The 15557-nt window shown below is 46.7% G+C and overlaps 2 protein-coding genes across 2 annotated transcripts; one reads left to right on the forward strand and one right to left on the reverse strand.

Moving 5' to 3' along the window:
- Positions 1-3583: 3583 nt before the first annotated feature.
- ube2ql1 (ubiquitin conjugating enzyme E2 QL1) lies at positions 3584-12293 on the reverse strand. The gene is made up of 3 exons (XM_003969007.3): positions 12155-12293; positions 10814-11734; positions 3584-6583 (listed from the first exon to the last, which is right to left on the reverse strand). The coding sequence occupies exons 2-3, from the start codon at positions 11516-11518 to the stop codon at positions 6452-6454; spliced, it is 837 nt and encodes a 278-aa protein (XP_003969056.1). The 5' UTR covers positions 11519-11734; positions 12155-12293; the 3' UTR covers positions 3584-6451.
- Positions 12294-13435: 1142 nt separating this feature from the next.
- Positions 13436-15210, forward strand: med10 (mediator complex subunit 10). Its single transcript, XM_003969006.3, has 4 exons — positions 13436-13677; positions 13765-13848; positions 14266-14368; positions 14637-15210. The coding sequence occupies exons 1-4, from the start codon at positions 13556-13558 to the stop codon at positions 14733-14735; spliced, it is 408 nt and encodes a 135-aa protein (XP_003969055.1). The 5' UTR covers positions 13436-13555; the 3' UTR covers positions 14736-15210.
- Positions 15211-15557: the final 347 nt, after the last annotated feature.

Consider the following 15557-nt stretch of genomic DNA (forward strand, 5'->3'; position numbering starts at 1 on the left):
GGCTACTTGTTCTGGTCGACCAGCATGATGTTGTCCATCTTGATGTCCATATGTCAAAGGCCGACACTATTCATAGCCTGGAGAAAAATCAAAATGTTTTCAACATCAGATCACATCAGTGATGTTAATGAGCAATAAAATCCGATACGTTACCTGCCAGATGATCAGTTTGGTGACAACCAATGGCAGTTCTATCATTTTCAATGACCTCCTTTATTTTACATGCCAAACAGCCACGTTATCTGTATGCAAATTTCTTTGCACATGCAGATCCCATCATATCCATCTGTACGTGTTTAAGTCAGTAAATATATTATTTAGCGCTATATTTCCGTTGGCATAGATCCATAATTTATGGCGTTTACATAGAAGGATGAGAGATGTCCATGTGTGTTACAGGCATAAATATATATATATTTAAAGATTTGATCAGCTTGGTGTGTATATTATTGTCTGCATCATCCCACAGGAACGGTCATGGCTCGGACATAATACATTATATGTGATCTGTATGTCATTGATTGAAAAGCACCTGCAGTAATTCATACATTTTGAAAGATAGCTGTATGCATAATGTATTGACTTGTATTGGGAGAGTGGCAGCGTCTATAATTTAACACCGGCTTTTTGAGGGCTTCTCTCCAGAGCTTTCTGGCCACTCTCTTCTTTTTCTCTGACCCTTTCACAACCCGTTACTGTTCCCTACGACAAGGCTTTTCGCCGAACCGATGGCAAGTGTGACATAAATCAAACATTTGTTTTCCTAAAAACATGTATGTTTGCATTTTCCGCCAGGAGCAAACGCCCCCGTCTTGACACATCCGATGTCACGCAGAGGCCTACTGAGCCATGGCGGCGTTGCAGGGATATGGTGGAGGAAATGGAAGAGTCACAAATCACGTCTAATGAAGATAATATAATTTAGAGGGAGAGGCGAAGCAAAGCCTGCTCCTCAGGCACTGTGGCCCTATTTTACTGTCTTATTTCATCCTTTTTTGTTTATCAATTCCTATTTTTCCAGCCTCTGTGCTGTTTTTCCCAGAGGGCCTCTGTGCTTCCCAGAAGTACTTAAAGAATAGCCCAGTTAATCAAGTTGCCAAGTGAACTCAGCTGAATGGACAAAATACATGTAAAATGATTAAATGTGCTTCAAAACAAACACATTTACATAACAGTATGCATTTAGTGCACACAAGCATGTTGTTGCCTCCATCGTTGCTACTCAGAGGAACCAAGTTGGATTTAGCAGGTAAATATATCAAACTGAGGTGGTCAATGAGGCTGAAGGTCAGTGATGGTCGGCTGTAGCCAGTAACACCTATAGAGACTAAACGTAAGCCTTATGGCTTAGGGACTAACTATCTCAAGAATCTCAGCTAGTTTATTCAAAAGCTAAGTGAGGGCTGTTGGCTCGCCTGTATCCAGCCTGAACTTCCTCCATCTTACAAATTGATGCTATTTATGTGCATCTAGGTTGAACCTTTTTATCCACAAACCTACAGGAAACAACATAAAACAGCCTCTAACTGGTGTTGTAAACAGTTTGTAGCCTTTCACAGTCCCGTTCTGGCTAAACCAGCCCTGTGAGCGCTGGTGGCGTAGGCTCACCTCCCCCTTTCATCCCGCTGCGTGCTGCATTTGCAAATCACACGAGCAGACCCGGAGGGAGGGGATAAAAGCGGAACACATCAACGTAACACAGTCACGTCCGCCTTCCTCTTAACTGTCTCTCATCTTGGACTGGTGGTGGTTTCTCTCTCTCCCTCTCGCGGCTTCACCAAGGTTGTTTGGGTGTTTTCTGTGTCAAGGTAACCTTCAGGGCATTAAAGCTTGTACTGCAATTAAATTACTGATCTTCTCGCCTGTGGCCCCCGTTCCAACGGGAGGGAACACAAACACACGTAGGTCAGTACGGTAAAGGTGTTTTTTTTTACAGGTTTTCTCCTGACTAATTGGTGGAAGGAAGCTCCTCTGCCACTTCTGGTGTCCTTAGACTACATAAAAAAGAGGCATTGTCAATATCTCAGACACGCTTGAAGGTCCATACATCTGTTCCTCTCTCTCTAATGAACAGTGGAGGAGCGCTTCGGCCTGGGTTAACTGGTTTCTGTCAGTCGTGATGATGGCGGTGTGCTGGTTGTATTTATGAAGCACAGTTCAGCACCTGCACTGTGGTGGGGGAAGAGGGGGGGGGGGGGGGGGGGGCAGGGGGTTGGTGTGTGTATGTGTGTGTGAGTGTGTGTGTGGAGGGGGGGCATTGTTTTAAAAGCAACTTCAAAATCATAGAAAATTAACTGTATGTCTGCTGATCTACCCTGTGGCTGTGAGCCATAACACGAGCGGGAATAACCGGAATAACTCACAAAGATCCCGTTTTCACTGATTAGGACATTTTGCGAGTTTGCAAAATCCTAATTGCTAAGTGCATTTAGACGGTTGCTCCCCTAATAGGACCAGTGCAGTCAGCCTTTCTCCCACTTAAACCAGTCCATTTATCCATGTGACCTTTCTCCTTCAGGTCCCAGTCCCAATTAAAGCTCTTACCCTCCCAATATAACCAGTCATTTCTGCTTCACTTTCCTCCTATTACCAATCCATTTAGTTTCTCTCTTCCAAAGGAACCAGTTGATTTAGCTTTTCTCTCTCTCAGACACATTTGCTTTTACCATTCAGCTCCTGCCCCACCTCCCCATTATATCCGGTTGATGCCTATGTAAGCTTTCCCCCTCTATAAACACATAGCATGCTAGCTACGTAGCTAAGAGCTAAAGGTAAGCTTTAACCCTGTGATCATAAATAATGCATTTAAAATCATTCAGTGCTAGATTTTACAGCATTCGCACACGAACGAAGGAATATTGGTCTCATCTCGGATGCCTTTGCCTTTCAGAACACAGCGCCGCATCTCTGTCAGCCCGGGGGGGTCGTTTGATAAACCCCAGAGGGCAGAAGATAGATGATTACAGCGGCGTGTCCTGACCGAGGACAGAACGGTCACGGTGACTGCGGTACTGTGCAGAGGACGCAGCAGCCATGAAGTGGGTCGTGTTCGGCATGTACAGAACGCCCTGCCGGGAATCACCTGAGAAAATGTTAAAATAATAAAAGAATCCAGTCAGGAGAATTCGAATAACTTTTATTGCACATTCCTGTTGGGTCTTGGAAAGACCTCTCAACTTTTTCTACTTTTAAGACCTCCGACAAATACTCAAAGTCAGGGGCTGGATGAAGCCTCCCAGAGTGACTGATGACAGGTCAGATGTGCACATTCCTTTTACTCGTGAGATTTGAAGCGCAAGGAGATCAAACTGATCCTAGATCTGTGGCAGGGGGAGCTTGAAGTCCAGATTGTTGCGGCCTTGAGCCAAATTCAGAGCAGGAACAGGGAAGGGACGGCAATGACATCATAGAGGGGACCAGGTAGTACACAAGGGAGCGTGTGAATATTCTTGATTCGACTCCCGATGAAAGCGATACTCCCTTTGTCCTCCTTCTCCTCTTCTTCAGTCCCCGAACCCCCCCTTCCAATATGAACAACCCTTCCCCCATCACACACAAATACTGTACATAGGCTGTCGTTCAGTTTTTTTTTCTTCTCGTTTTCTGGTGACAACACCTGCAACATGCTCCAAATCTTCATTTTGGCAAGCCACAAATAAATTAAAATACAAACATTCATGTAACACAATGTGACAGGGTTTTTTTTTTCTGACGCTAAGAAAGAAAAACGGAAATATACATACAGAATACAGAACCCAAAGGAGGAAAAAAGAAAGAGAAGCATTTGTGTTTATGCCCCCCCCCCCCACGCTTTTTTTTTTTTTTACTTTTCTGGAAAAAAAGATATACAGTAGCTAGCTACCAATCACATATCACATGCAGATATAATACAACATAATCAGTTCACCCAGTTAGTGTCTGCAAACTACCAGTCTAATCTACTGTATATCACAATAGTATTCTCTTGAAACCAGCAAACACTCGGACTTTGAGTCATTTCGTCTAAATAATAATTCAGTTTACGGTTTCTCCTGCTCCCTGTCGCCAGGAGGTCGCTACGCCATCGACCCTGAACTGACTAGCCAGATTTTTAAAAGACTAACAAGCGCTCGGATATGTTCACATACCAGATGGTGTGGTGCATTTTTAAAAATCTTTCTGTTCATATGGTTTTCCACACACGTGTTTAACCACACATGAACACGCTCACAGACACGCTGCCCTTGTTCCAACAGCGGGGGCACGGTTGGCTGACATGTACAGCCGGAGCAACACTCGTAGCGCTGCTGCTTTTATCTCTGTCGCCATTAGTAGGGAGATTTTATTGCTACTTTTATAAGCCACTCACGTGTCATCGCTTTGAAAGATTTTTAAGTAAGCCATTCTCAGAATTTGACTAAAATATACTAGTTACATTAGCTCGCTAAATCTAAAAACACCCTGCATATTCACTTAGCATTCTAAGATATTTATGCTAATACTGATGCAGGGAAATACTGAAGCCACCGCTAGTTACTCAGATATCAATAGCTATGCCAGGCCAGCAGGTGGCGATACATTCCACATCACTGTCACGTTTTCCAAGCACGGGCGCGTCACTTTCCGCAAAACTTTTTTCTTTGCATCTTGAAGAGCGCCGCGGCTCAAATGTTTGTTTTTGCAAACCTCCGGCGCGAGCGTTGACAGGGCCGAGAGCCCGACTGCTAGCACCCTATCGCTAACGAAGGCTTTGAAATGTCAGCGAGCGGTAGAATGTTTGACATCCTCCATCATTCTCAGCTGGTCTCCTCCGCTGAAATGTCAGACCAATTAACGGCTCTCCTTCTGACATTTAACAGGAAGACGGCGAAACAGGTGCAGGTGGGGCTCAGCGGGCCTGGACCGACAGGCAGCCTGTGACAACTGACGGATTGCTGGATCCCTACATTTACAGATCTGTTGTATTTATACTAAGCACACCTCAGGAGGTGTGTCCAGCGATCCCAGCACGCAGTCATTTATTCCAAGCCATTTCGAAATCCGCCTGACATTTCCAGACGCATCCCCCCGCCATTTTCCCCCTGCGTTTCCTCCATCTTTCTACACCGACATCAACCAGGTGGGCCCGTCTAAAGCAACGCTCGCGCCCCCGCCTGTCTGCGGTCGCCGGTGCTGCAGGTGTGAGCGCGATCATGTGTGCGTCCACGGGCGCAGAGAAGTCAAGAGCGAGAAGTGTGTATTCTACAGATCTCCGAGGGTTGGATGGACACGGATGAGTGCACGTAAACATTCAGTCACAACCACGCACGTGTTTACAGTAGTAATAATCAAGAGCTGATGGACAGATGACAAATATTTTAAAGAATAAATAAGCAAATAAACAGCCTTCCCCTTAGGCCTTAGAGTCATTAACAGTAACAGTTTTTATTTTCTGTTTAAACAGTTGTCTCCTTGACACACACACACACACACACACACACACACACACACACACACACACACACACACACAGGCCTGGCCTTCAACTGCACCATCTGGTATCTAAATCATAGGAATTACTGTATTCATCCCTCTTTCTCTCTGTCACCCCCCCCCCCCCCCCCACACACACACACACAAAATAATATGACAGTGGAGAGGTCGACAGAGAGAAAGAACAAGCTCTTATGTCATTTATCATACATAGTCTGCATCAATCTGCGTGAGAGCAAGCTCTAAATTTAGCATCGAGAAATGCAGAGAAAGTGGACAAGCTAGCTAAAGACAGAGAGAGAGCGAAAGAGAGCCCAGCTCCGTGTAAAGTACAATCTTCATGTTGCATTAAACTGCGTGCAACAGCACAGTCGAAAAAAAGAAAATGGGGGAAATGAAGGAGTGCGTGAAACACCAGAGCGCTGCCCGTCTATTAAACATTAACAGCTTCATTTATATGTAAATGACGCGACGGCTACAGAGAGTTCAGTGCTATAGAGGAGGGGGCAGAGGACAGGATGGCACGTACACGTATGAGAGAGGAGGATGAGGCTCCTTCCTTCGGTAGTTTCACATCTCTGCAGACGCACGAGCTGCGTGAGTTATCCGACCGCATCAGCAGGGGCGAGTGTAACGTTAAAAAAGAGAGAGAATTCTCGTGAGGCTAACCACACGCCCGATCCATGTGCTCACACTTCCAGATGATGTGAAGTAGCACGCGCGCACACACAGAGACGCCACACACAGACGCGCACGCCTCCCTCTGGGGTCTTTCTCAAATGAAGGGAAAGACCTCCCTGGGTGAAAGAGAGAGGGATGAGGCTCTTTGTGGCTGCTCCCCGGAAGCTTCGGGGGAGTCGACGACGAGGAAACGCGAGAACGGAAAGAAAAACCTGGGGCGAAAGAGCGAAAGTGAGAGATCTTTGAGTTAGCGTGGTGTGTTGCTTCGGGGGGGGGGCTGGTTGGGGGGGGCGGGGGTCGTGGTTCGGTGGGCGGCAGCTCAACCGTCGGACACAGGCGGGGACACCCAGCCGTACTTCTCGTGGGTTTTCACCAGGGATTTGAAGGTGGCCTCGGCTTCTTTACGGTTGAAAGCTTTCTTGGACTTGCCCGGTTTCCTACATATACGACCCTGTAAGGGAGGAGAAAGAGACGGGGGAAACAAGTGAATACAACAGCAGATTGCAATCAGAGAGGTTCCCAAGCGGAGCCGCGTCCAATCAGCATTCATCTACAATCTATCGTACGATCACGCTGTTTTCTTTCGTAGCAACATCGCCAAAGGTTTTAGCAACAAATGCAAATACAGCGAGAGAATTCACAAAGCAACGCGTCACAACAGGACTTTTCATCCTCACTTCTTTCTACAGTGGGTCCGGCGTGCACTTTAGGGGCAAGGTGGCCATGGTTTGAGCGATGCTCATAGCTACACTAAGTGCTTTTAAGATGTCTGAGGGCGGATCAGAAGCAGCCGAAGCGCAGAGCCATGAAAAGGGTGCAAAGTGCATCGTATGAAACCCTCTTGTGTTATATGAGGGGGCATTTATATCCAGGCTTGCTGCAGTATTCTTGTTTCACGCGCTGGAGCTAATAATAAGCACAGGTGGAGGAGAAAGCGGGGGCTCGGGCGTCGCCCGTACTAATAAAACGGCTGCCGGCGTTTCCTGATGAACAGTCTGAAGGCACGAAGAGAAAAGCGTAGATAAACACAGGAAATCAACCCGATGACGCTTCGGCTTCTCCCACATTTCCGCTAATAAAACTGCAAACCGGGAGGACAGCAGCACCCGCCATCCTTTGCTGATGGACGTAATCGTGGGTCCAGAACAGAGCCATGAGCCTAAAATCTAGATTCCAGCAACACGGCTGAGCCCCAAAATAGAATGTTCGGTGCATTTCAGCTTCTTTTTAAACGGATTCACGCATCGAACGGTCACGAGTCCACAAACGTGAGCGCAGATTTGGACAAAGCTGATTGTACAAAGTAAATGCAGCGTGAAACAGATACCCCAGCGCGCATAAACGCTGTCTACAGCACACGCTACCATGTATTTGCCACCCTGTGGCATCACTGGCCTCATTTCCCAGCGGGGTTTACTCTCTCTCTCTCTGTCTCTTCTAGTGTGAGCAGCAACATTTTAAAGAGCTCCTCCTCATTATCCAACTCAACGCCAAATCAATCCTGCTTACAAATGACTCCTGTGGCATTCTATTCCTCATTAAACACGTGTAACAGGGGATGAAAGAAGCTGGCGTCCGTTCTGGCAGGGTTTGATTCAGGAAGTTGTGTTTCCTGTGATAAACCTCATTCAGAGGCCGTTCAGCGTTCGAGGTGGCAAATTCTGGCGTCACCTCACCCGGCCCGTGAAACAGGGCAGCGCTGCAGATTTAAAAAAATATATATATATGTCACGGGGATTATGCATCTGTTGGCAGTGCTTCACTTTCAGAGCGGACGGATCATATGGTGGCTTTCATCGGCTCAAAATGGCGGCCGCTGCCTCTGATGGATGTCATTATAGCAACCGGCTGCTGTCAGGAAAGAGCAACTATGATAGTAATCAATGGCACGTTGCTCATTAGACCGAATGCAGCGTTCCGCCATGAATATTTCTCCTCCGGCGAGAGGAGCTCGGGGGCAGCGCGAGTGTGCGGGTGGGTGGACCAAATTAAATTAATTGCTTTGCATATGCGGCGAGGAGACGCCGCCGAATCAAAACGGCGAAACACCTGAAAAATGGAGAAATGGTCGCGTTCGCGCAGCATCTTTGACTAAATGGAGCGGAAATTTGTGCCATTGTGTTCCATCTCAGTAGGCTGCAGTTAAAGATGATCTGGGAGGGAAGGTGCACACACTTGTGTGTGTGTGTGTGTGTGTGTTTGTGTGGGTGCTGGCGAGGAGCGAGTGCTGTAGGCATGTCAACGTTTATCTATTTCAGCTAACCACTTGTTCATTGAGAGACGCACACACTCGGGTAAAGTGGCTGCCGGGTAATCGTGTGAATGGAGATCAGTCAATGGGCAGAGCAGGCAAGGCCCCAGTGCATGTTGGGAGGTGGGGGGGGTGGGCATTGCATAACGCCACCATGTGCTTAAAGGGGTCGGGATAAACAAACGGAGGAGATCAATGGCATCGTCATCCTCATCAGATCAGTGCGGAGAGGCCCGTGGGGTTGACGGCGAGGTCATTAAAGGGGAACGCCGGTTCAGCTTCTGTTCAGACTTCAGACGCTGGGTTTAATGTCTAATGCTGCAAGAACCTTGCTTGCAAAAGTCCTCTGTGGCTTGAATGTTTTGCGTTTTAGCTTCTTGTTTTCGAAGGATGACAAGCGGTTTCTGTGACAGATAAGCTAGGCCGACTTCTGCCTCTATCAGATTCCTGATCCGATAAACGAAACAACCTGCTGAAATTGCCATCGCCGATCGTACCGTAGCTCTGAGAATCCCTTCAGGACGCGCCAGTCCAGTCTCTTTGCAAATGAGTCTTTTAACAGTGTCCTGCGGTGCAAAATTAACATGACACCGGTGTGGTTTCCTAAACTCTGCTTTAGGGAACGCCATGCAAAAGAACTGTCCAACAGGACAAAAGCGCCTTCATCAGACACCGGTGTCCACCTCCACGGCCCAGCAGGGGTTCGCTCACTAGCGTGCAAGCCCAGCTCAGCAGTGTTTCCCTGAGCACCGAGAGCTTCCGCCAACCTGGTGACAGGATGCAGATCAGGCCCACGCGTGTGTTCTGGTACAGGCGAAGACACGTGCAGCTCTGTTGACTTTCAGCTCGACGCCCCGGCGCTGCATGCACGCTAAAAATAAAAGGAAGCTCCTAAACAAGCCGGACCGCTATTGTTGCAGCGCACCGCTGGCCAGCGACGGGTAAATATAACCAGCACACTCAGTTCCATAAATACTTCTGCGTAATTCTACTTGTCACAACAGATGAGGGATGAGGACATCTTCCTCCCAAAAAATAGGACAGGAAATGCATGCGGGCGGCTTTCCGCGCGAGAGGATGACAAAAGGTGCACGTACAAACACCCACGCAGATAATTAATCAATATTGTTTCCATTAGACAGAGAAGAAAACTGCAACATAATTAGGGAGCGCTGCAGAGCGGCAAACTCATCTCCTCAAGTAGCAAATCAAGACACACACACACACACACACACACGCGTGTGTGCGATTAGACAGCTATCTTTTTAGGGCTTCGGGCTATTTACCTCAACCTTCAACCTAAGTCGTAACCCTGAAAACCCCCTTTTTTGGCCCAACCTTTTTTTTTATTTGGGATCGGTCCCCACATGTGTAGGAAAACAAGCACACGCTCTCTCTGTCTGTCTTGGTCTGTTGCCGGTACAGATTTTTTGCATGACCTCGCTTAAGAACAGATGCTTAATGGCCACAGATTACTCAGGAATAAAATGTGATTATATCATCATAAACCCCTCCCAAAAACTTGTGTCAGGGGCTGCTGACAGTTTACATAAGGCCTCCTGTGACAGCTCAGTCATCCAGCTGGCACCAGAAGCCCGAGTCGGCGAGGGGAAAGAAGCAATCTCCATAGAACAGATTAAATTATAGTCACGTGACATAAAAGGTGACTATTAGCATGTTGGCGAGCTGAGATGATCATTTCAGAGTATTCCGAGATGCAGGGCTGCAGTTGTCAACAAATTTGATGGGATTACATAATCCACTCATCCTAAATCATCCTCTGCCTATTCATTAGTTCATCTTTCAGCATCTTAGAGGTTGGAAAACTGTCTGATTCCTCATTTTGGGACCTCCCTCCCACTGCATGGCGGCAGCGCTTTGTTGTCATTCCAATGCTGATTTATGGATGCAATAAAAAGGAAAAGCAGACTGCAGCGAGGAGATAGCAGCGAGGAGATACCGGGGTTTGCCTTTCAGCGGCTGCCAAAAAATCCCACAATACTGATAATCTTAAGAATCCCCACAACACATAAGGGAAGAAAGACTACAGTCTTGATGACTGAGCACGGAAACGTTCAAGGCATGAAAAGTGAATTTTAGTGAGTAGCGTAGGATCAGTGTCTCATTTGTTAGTTTCCTTTTCCTCCAAAGGGACAGAAAACGGCTTCTTTTTCCCGGGAAAGCTTAAAAACTGGTTGGGATTCACTTTCCGTGACATGCACTAGATTTGACATTCGTGTTGGAATAAAAGCCTGGCTGTGGTCGACACGTCTTGCGCGTGAAAACGGCTTTTATGCGTTAATTACACGTGACGCGCGGAACGGCTCAAGTCCGGCGCGTGCCAGGGCGGAACGTTAACGAAGCAGAGGTGACGGACATGCATGACCCATGGAAAGACCCTCGCCCACCAGCCCGCCCTGGTTTCCTCACCTGTCCTTTTACGAGACTGGCTGCGAACTGCCTCATGACAGCTTCCACCGTGTAGGCGCTGGACCATCCGCGGGGAGTCAGCAGCTCCATGCATATGGCCCCGCCGTCCAGCACGTAGCCGTTCTCCAGCCGGGGCGACAGGACCCGCATGAACGGCGGCGAAAAGGGGAAATTGTCGGGAAAGGTGACGTTGAGCAGGATGAACTCGGTGTTGGTCTCCTTCATGTCCTGCCACAGCGCAGAGTCCTTGTCCACCTGGTGCAGCTTGACGTTCCATTCAAACAGGTTGTCCTCTACCAGCTCCACAGTGATGAAGTTGTCCCCTAACCTCCTGATCTCCTGTAGCTCTTTCATCAGCCTCCGCGTCCGGACCTGGGTGCAGTTCGGCCGTTGAGGCACCAGCGGTGGTATCGAGGAGGCACTGGTGGCTTTACTCCCACCTCCCCCCGTCTGCTGCTTCTCCTTCGCATCTTTGCCCTGTTTATCCTTGCCGGACGGCTTGTCCTTTCCAAGCTGGTCCAGCTTCCTTGCTTTAATCTCCGGGGTGCTCAGGATGTTGCTTTCGTTGGCGGTCTGACAGTGTTTGTTGGCGTTATTTTTCTGGTTCCCTTTGGTGCCCTTTAACGAGCCCTGGTGGTGCTTTGGGTCCTCAGTGTCTCGGTCGTGCAGGCGGATGAGACCGATCTTCCGCAGTAGGTTGGCCATATTTTTGATAGATCAATAGATCTCCGCCGATCCCCCCACACTGGGGCAAGATTCCCTTCCGCCTCGATTCGTCCTCGCCGACAAGACCTTTATTGACGCTGATTATTAACCTTGTTGCACCACAATCCCTCCTCCGTTCGCTGCAGCCTCGGGATCAACACGACCGGGAAAGCCTGTGTCGTGTTCTTCTCAGCGCACCTTCTCTTCACGACTCAACTGGGAGGGGGAGGGAGGGGGAGAGGGGGGGGGGGGGGGGACACACCAAAACAACATGAATATGCGCGTTGGACTTGCAATTCGTCAGATTTGCGCTCACAAATGAAGCCACATCATGCCTGCAGTAGCTGCACGGCGGAGCGATGCGCAGAAGCGCCGAGGTGATCCTAGTTTAACACAATCGTGTCATCGCATGTAAAACGCACAAATATGCTGTAAGAGCACCACAAACGCATCAAAAGGTGTGGGGGAAAAACGCAGGATCTCGCTGATGGAACTACGAGAATGAAATACACCCATTTTACTAAGAGAGATGTAGAAAACGGGGCTGCTACAAATAAATATTTCGTCTTTTTTGTCTCCTTCCGCTGCGCACAGGTCCATCATTGGACCGCCAATCCGACGGCAGTGCGGTCTTACCGGCTGAAATCTTTCTGACGCGCCGATAGACGGACCGGACACCGATCGGGCTGCATGTATCAGAAACAGAAGGATCCTTTCCACCATCCGGGAGAGCTGGTGTCGGTGTCAGCCGCAGTGAGGAAGAGGAGGAGAGCGCTCGGTGTGCGTGCAGCTGCGGCAGCTCCGGCTATTTAATGCAGCTGAGGGCGAAGCAGCCCCCGGTGATGTTTCAGCCCGTCTTTTCGCTGCTCGCCGTCAACTGTTCCGTTCTCACTGCTGGAACGACGGGAACGGATGGGGGATTCCAAAATAAAAGCAGCGAGGCTTTGTAGGTTTGCTAAATCCGTACTTAAAGCCTTGTGAAAGGTGGACAAAAAGAACCACCAATATGAAGACCTCGGTAAGAATAGGATAAAAGGCAGGGTAAAGATTGAAGCGCTGCAGCGCATCGATCCTTGCTCTTTAAACGAATCCCCTATTACACTTTGTAACCCCTCTCTTTGTTTGCAGCGTGTTTATTCACACTGTGTGTATGCAAAACTGCGTTTTGGACACCCATTTCAAGATTATACCTCTGTACACTTCCTGCCCAACCTGTTGCGAATAAATATAAAAAACATTGACGATACAGTCTGACCAATAGTTCATCCCGGATCCTGTTAAACAGGCTAAAAAATATTTCTTTACCATAGCTCTTCTATTCAGCTGGTTGAGGCGGCAGATTATGAGTCCTAAAGGATGAAGGTGCTTGGATAGATCTGATTTACAGGATCCGGGACGGGCAATCGGCAGAATGCATTTAATAAGCATCAGATTCGTAGTATAGTGTTGCTGTATTGGTTTAGCTGCAAAAAATAATAATAAAAAAATGTGTTAAGTTTGGTTTGGAGTCTGTCCTTTATGAATGTGAAATTTGCCTCAAAACAAAACAAGTTGTTTTCAACTCAGCTATTACATTTTTTCTTTAAAATGTTCCTTTCTGTTTTCTTCAAAGCAAATAATAATGTCTTTCTCATGCAGCTCTACTGTAAATTCAACCAAAACATTTTGTGTAGAAACAAGTGATCAAATATGAAATAGTTTCGTCATTCATACCACAAAATGTACAGGAAGATTAAATATTAATCTCGAATATTTTTTGTTTGTTTTCCCTGTATGTTCTGTGAATAATTTAAAAACAAAATTATTTTATTATAAAAGCACCTGCACGACATTATCGATACAGATTTACGGCAAAATGTCATTGGTTGTTACCATGGTAGCAAAACGGTAGGCGGCAACGATTGGCTGAATCTTTGCCGTAAAGCATTCCAGTCGTGTGTCTGTCGTGGAGTCGTCAACCGTCTAAATTTGACAAAGGAATGTTTTTAAACCGTGTCGTCTCCGTTCATATTAATTACTAAAATAATATTTATTGAAATGGCTGAAAAATTTGATAGCCTGGAGGAACATCTGGAGAAATTCATTGAGAATATTCGACAGTTAGGAATCATCGTCAGTGACTTCCAGCCTAGCAGCCAAGCCGTTCTTAACCAGAAACTGTGAGTATTCTTTAACTTAGGACGTTCTAACAATATTAATCAGTCAATTAGCATAAGATTTGATCATTTACCATGTTTCCTCTGTAGCAATTTCATGATATCTGGACTGCAAGACGTCGAGAAGTGCCGTCAGCAGCTTCATGAGATCAACGTCCCGCTGGAGGTTTTTGAGTGAGTTCAGCGACTTCAGTTTTACCAGTCATCTAGATTTATTTCCTCTTTTGGTTTTACATACACGCCAGTTGGTCATTTTTAGGTTTTATACGTGCACAAGAAAATCGAGCGAAGGTCTTCTCAAAACGCTTCCAGAAACCGAACAATTTTACAGCCATAGCTTGAGATGCAGCCTTGTTGTGTCTAATACCTTATTGGTGTATTCTTTAATTGTGATAGTAATGTGGAAAATGCACATTAAAACAACATTCACCAATGTCGCAAGTGCAACCAGACATAATTTATAACAATGTACAAGCAAAGAACCTGCTGGAAGAAAAACAGAATGTGCCAACTACTACCAAATGTAGTTAATAAGAATTATTGATTCGTAATCATGCTTCCCATGACTGACAGTGTGTCTTGTGTTTGCAGATACATCGACCAAGGCCGGAACCCCCAGCTCTACACCAAGGAATGCTTGGAAAGAGCCTTGGCCAGGAATGAGCAGGTCAAAGGGAAGATCGACACCATGACGGTAAGCGATAGGATCAGAGTTACTGAGGTTTTGTCCTGGGGACAGTCACAAGAGTCTTGTAGCTGTTTCACTGACTCCTTTTTTTTTTTTTTTTTTTTTTAAAGCAAATAGACTTAAAAAGTGAAAAAAACGCATAGAACCTCCCTGATATTGTCATTATTTGCACATCGATAATTGACTGTCTGTGGGACAAGTGGCTACATGTTTCTGTGGATGTGTTTCCATTTTTCTCTGATTCTTATTTTATTTTATCTACTGTCACTGTTAGAAATTCAAGAGCCTTCTGATCTCCGAGCTGAGCAAAGTCTTTCCAGAGGACATGTCCAAGTATAAGGCCATACATGGTGAGGATGCCTCCTCCTTGTGACCGCTTCACCAAGACCTCTGACCTCCACCTTGTGACTTCTGAAAGCTTGAGTGGACTTGAACCAAGCTGGCCTGCTGTTATTCTTCATTAGTGTTGTGGCGACAGGTTCTCCTGAAGGAAAATCCTTTTTTCTACTCGGTACCCTGATTCTACCAGCTATATCCTCGATTTCCATTTCAGCGTTACCTTAAAGAAACGGCAAGCATGCGGCGGCGGGAGGGAAAAGTCTGCATTGGTTATGGGGGTGCAAAAGAGAGCTTCATTAAGGAGCCTTTCCTGCTGTACAGTAAATTTATACTCCTGGAATGTAAACACTTTTCTTCAGGTTCAGGATTTTATCGACCACATTCATTAAAGGCAGATGCGAATTGACAGCGGTTCTGTTCTTTCCTTCTGTTGAAATTTCATGTATTACTTTCAGCTATTTGTAACATTTTGTATGAGTTTTGTTTGTCAGTAAATGCAACTTGTCGGACACGTTTCACTTATCTTTTCCTCGCAGCATAAACGTAAGAAACAATTAATTCGCCCTCACTTGAGCGTGAAGACCAAGCAACATTGGTGAAACAGGAAAGAGCAGGACCACGGCGAGTGTCCCTTTTCTTCTTTCTGCACCTGCAGCCCAATTAGGTTACACAACTTCACATCCAGGGTGGTTATAGGCAGTGGTTGCTACGTTGCCAAGGACAGAGGAGATATCGGGACGCCTGAGCAGGATGTAGAATGGTTTTGACCCAGTAGGAGTGGTTTCAGAAGTATCGGCCACTGGCGGAGCACTGTCACAATAACCGCAGGAGTGAGTGTTGAATTATTAACTAATAA

Source organism: Takifugu rubripes, chromosome 12 (assembly GCF_901000725.2).
Source record: "Takifugu rubripes chromosome 12, fTakRub1.2, whole genome shotgun sequence".
Taxonomy (NCBI): domain Eukaryota; kingdom Metazoa; phylum Chordata; class Actinopteri; order Tetraodontiformes; family Tetraodontidae; genus Takifugu; species Takifugu rubripes.

What these genes read in the sequence shown, in the direction of transcription:
- ube2ql1 (XM_003969007.3), bottom strand. Translation starts at nt 11,518, where the DNA reads ATGGCCAACCTACTGCGGAAGATCGGTCTCATCCGCCTGCACGACCGA. An exon ending in CCAGTCTCGTAAAAGGACAG is followed by an intron (nt 6,584 to 10,813) that starts GTGAGGAAACCA and finishes CCTCCCTTACAG; the next exon opens with GGTCGTATATGTAGGAAACC.
- med10 (XM_003969006.3), top strand. Translation starts at nt 13,556, where the DNA reads ATGGCTGAAAAATTTGATAGCCTGGAGGAACATCTGGAGAAATTCATT. An exon ending in GCCGTTCTTAACCAGAAACT is followed by an intron (nt 13,678 to 13,764) that starts GTGAGTATTCTT and finishes TTTCCTCTGTAG; the next exon opens with CAATTTCATGATATCTGGAC. An exon ending in GTCCCGCTGGAGGTTTTTGA is followed by an intron (nt 13,849 to 14,265) that starts GTGAGTTCAGCG and finishes TTGTGTTTGCAG; the next exon opens with ATACATCGACCAAGGCCGGA.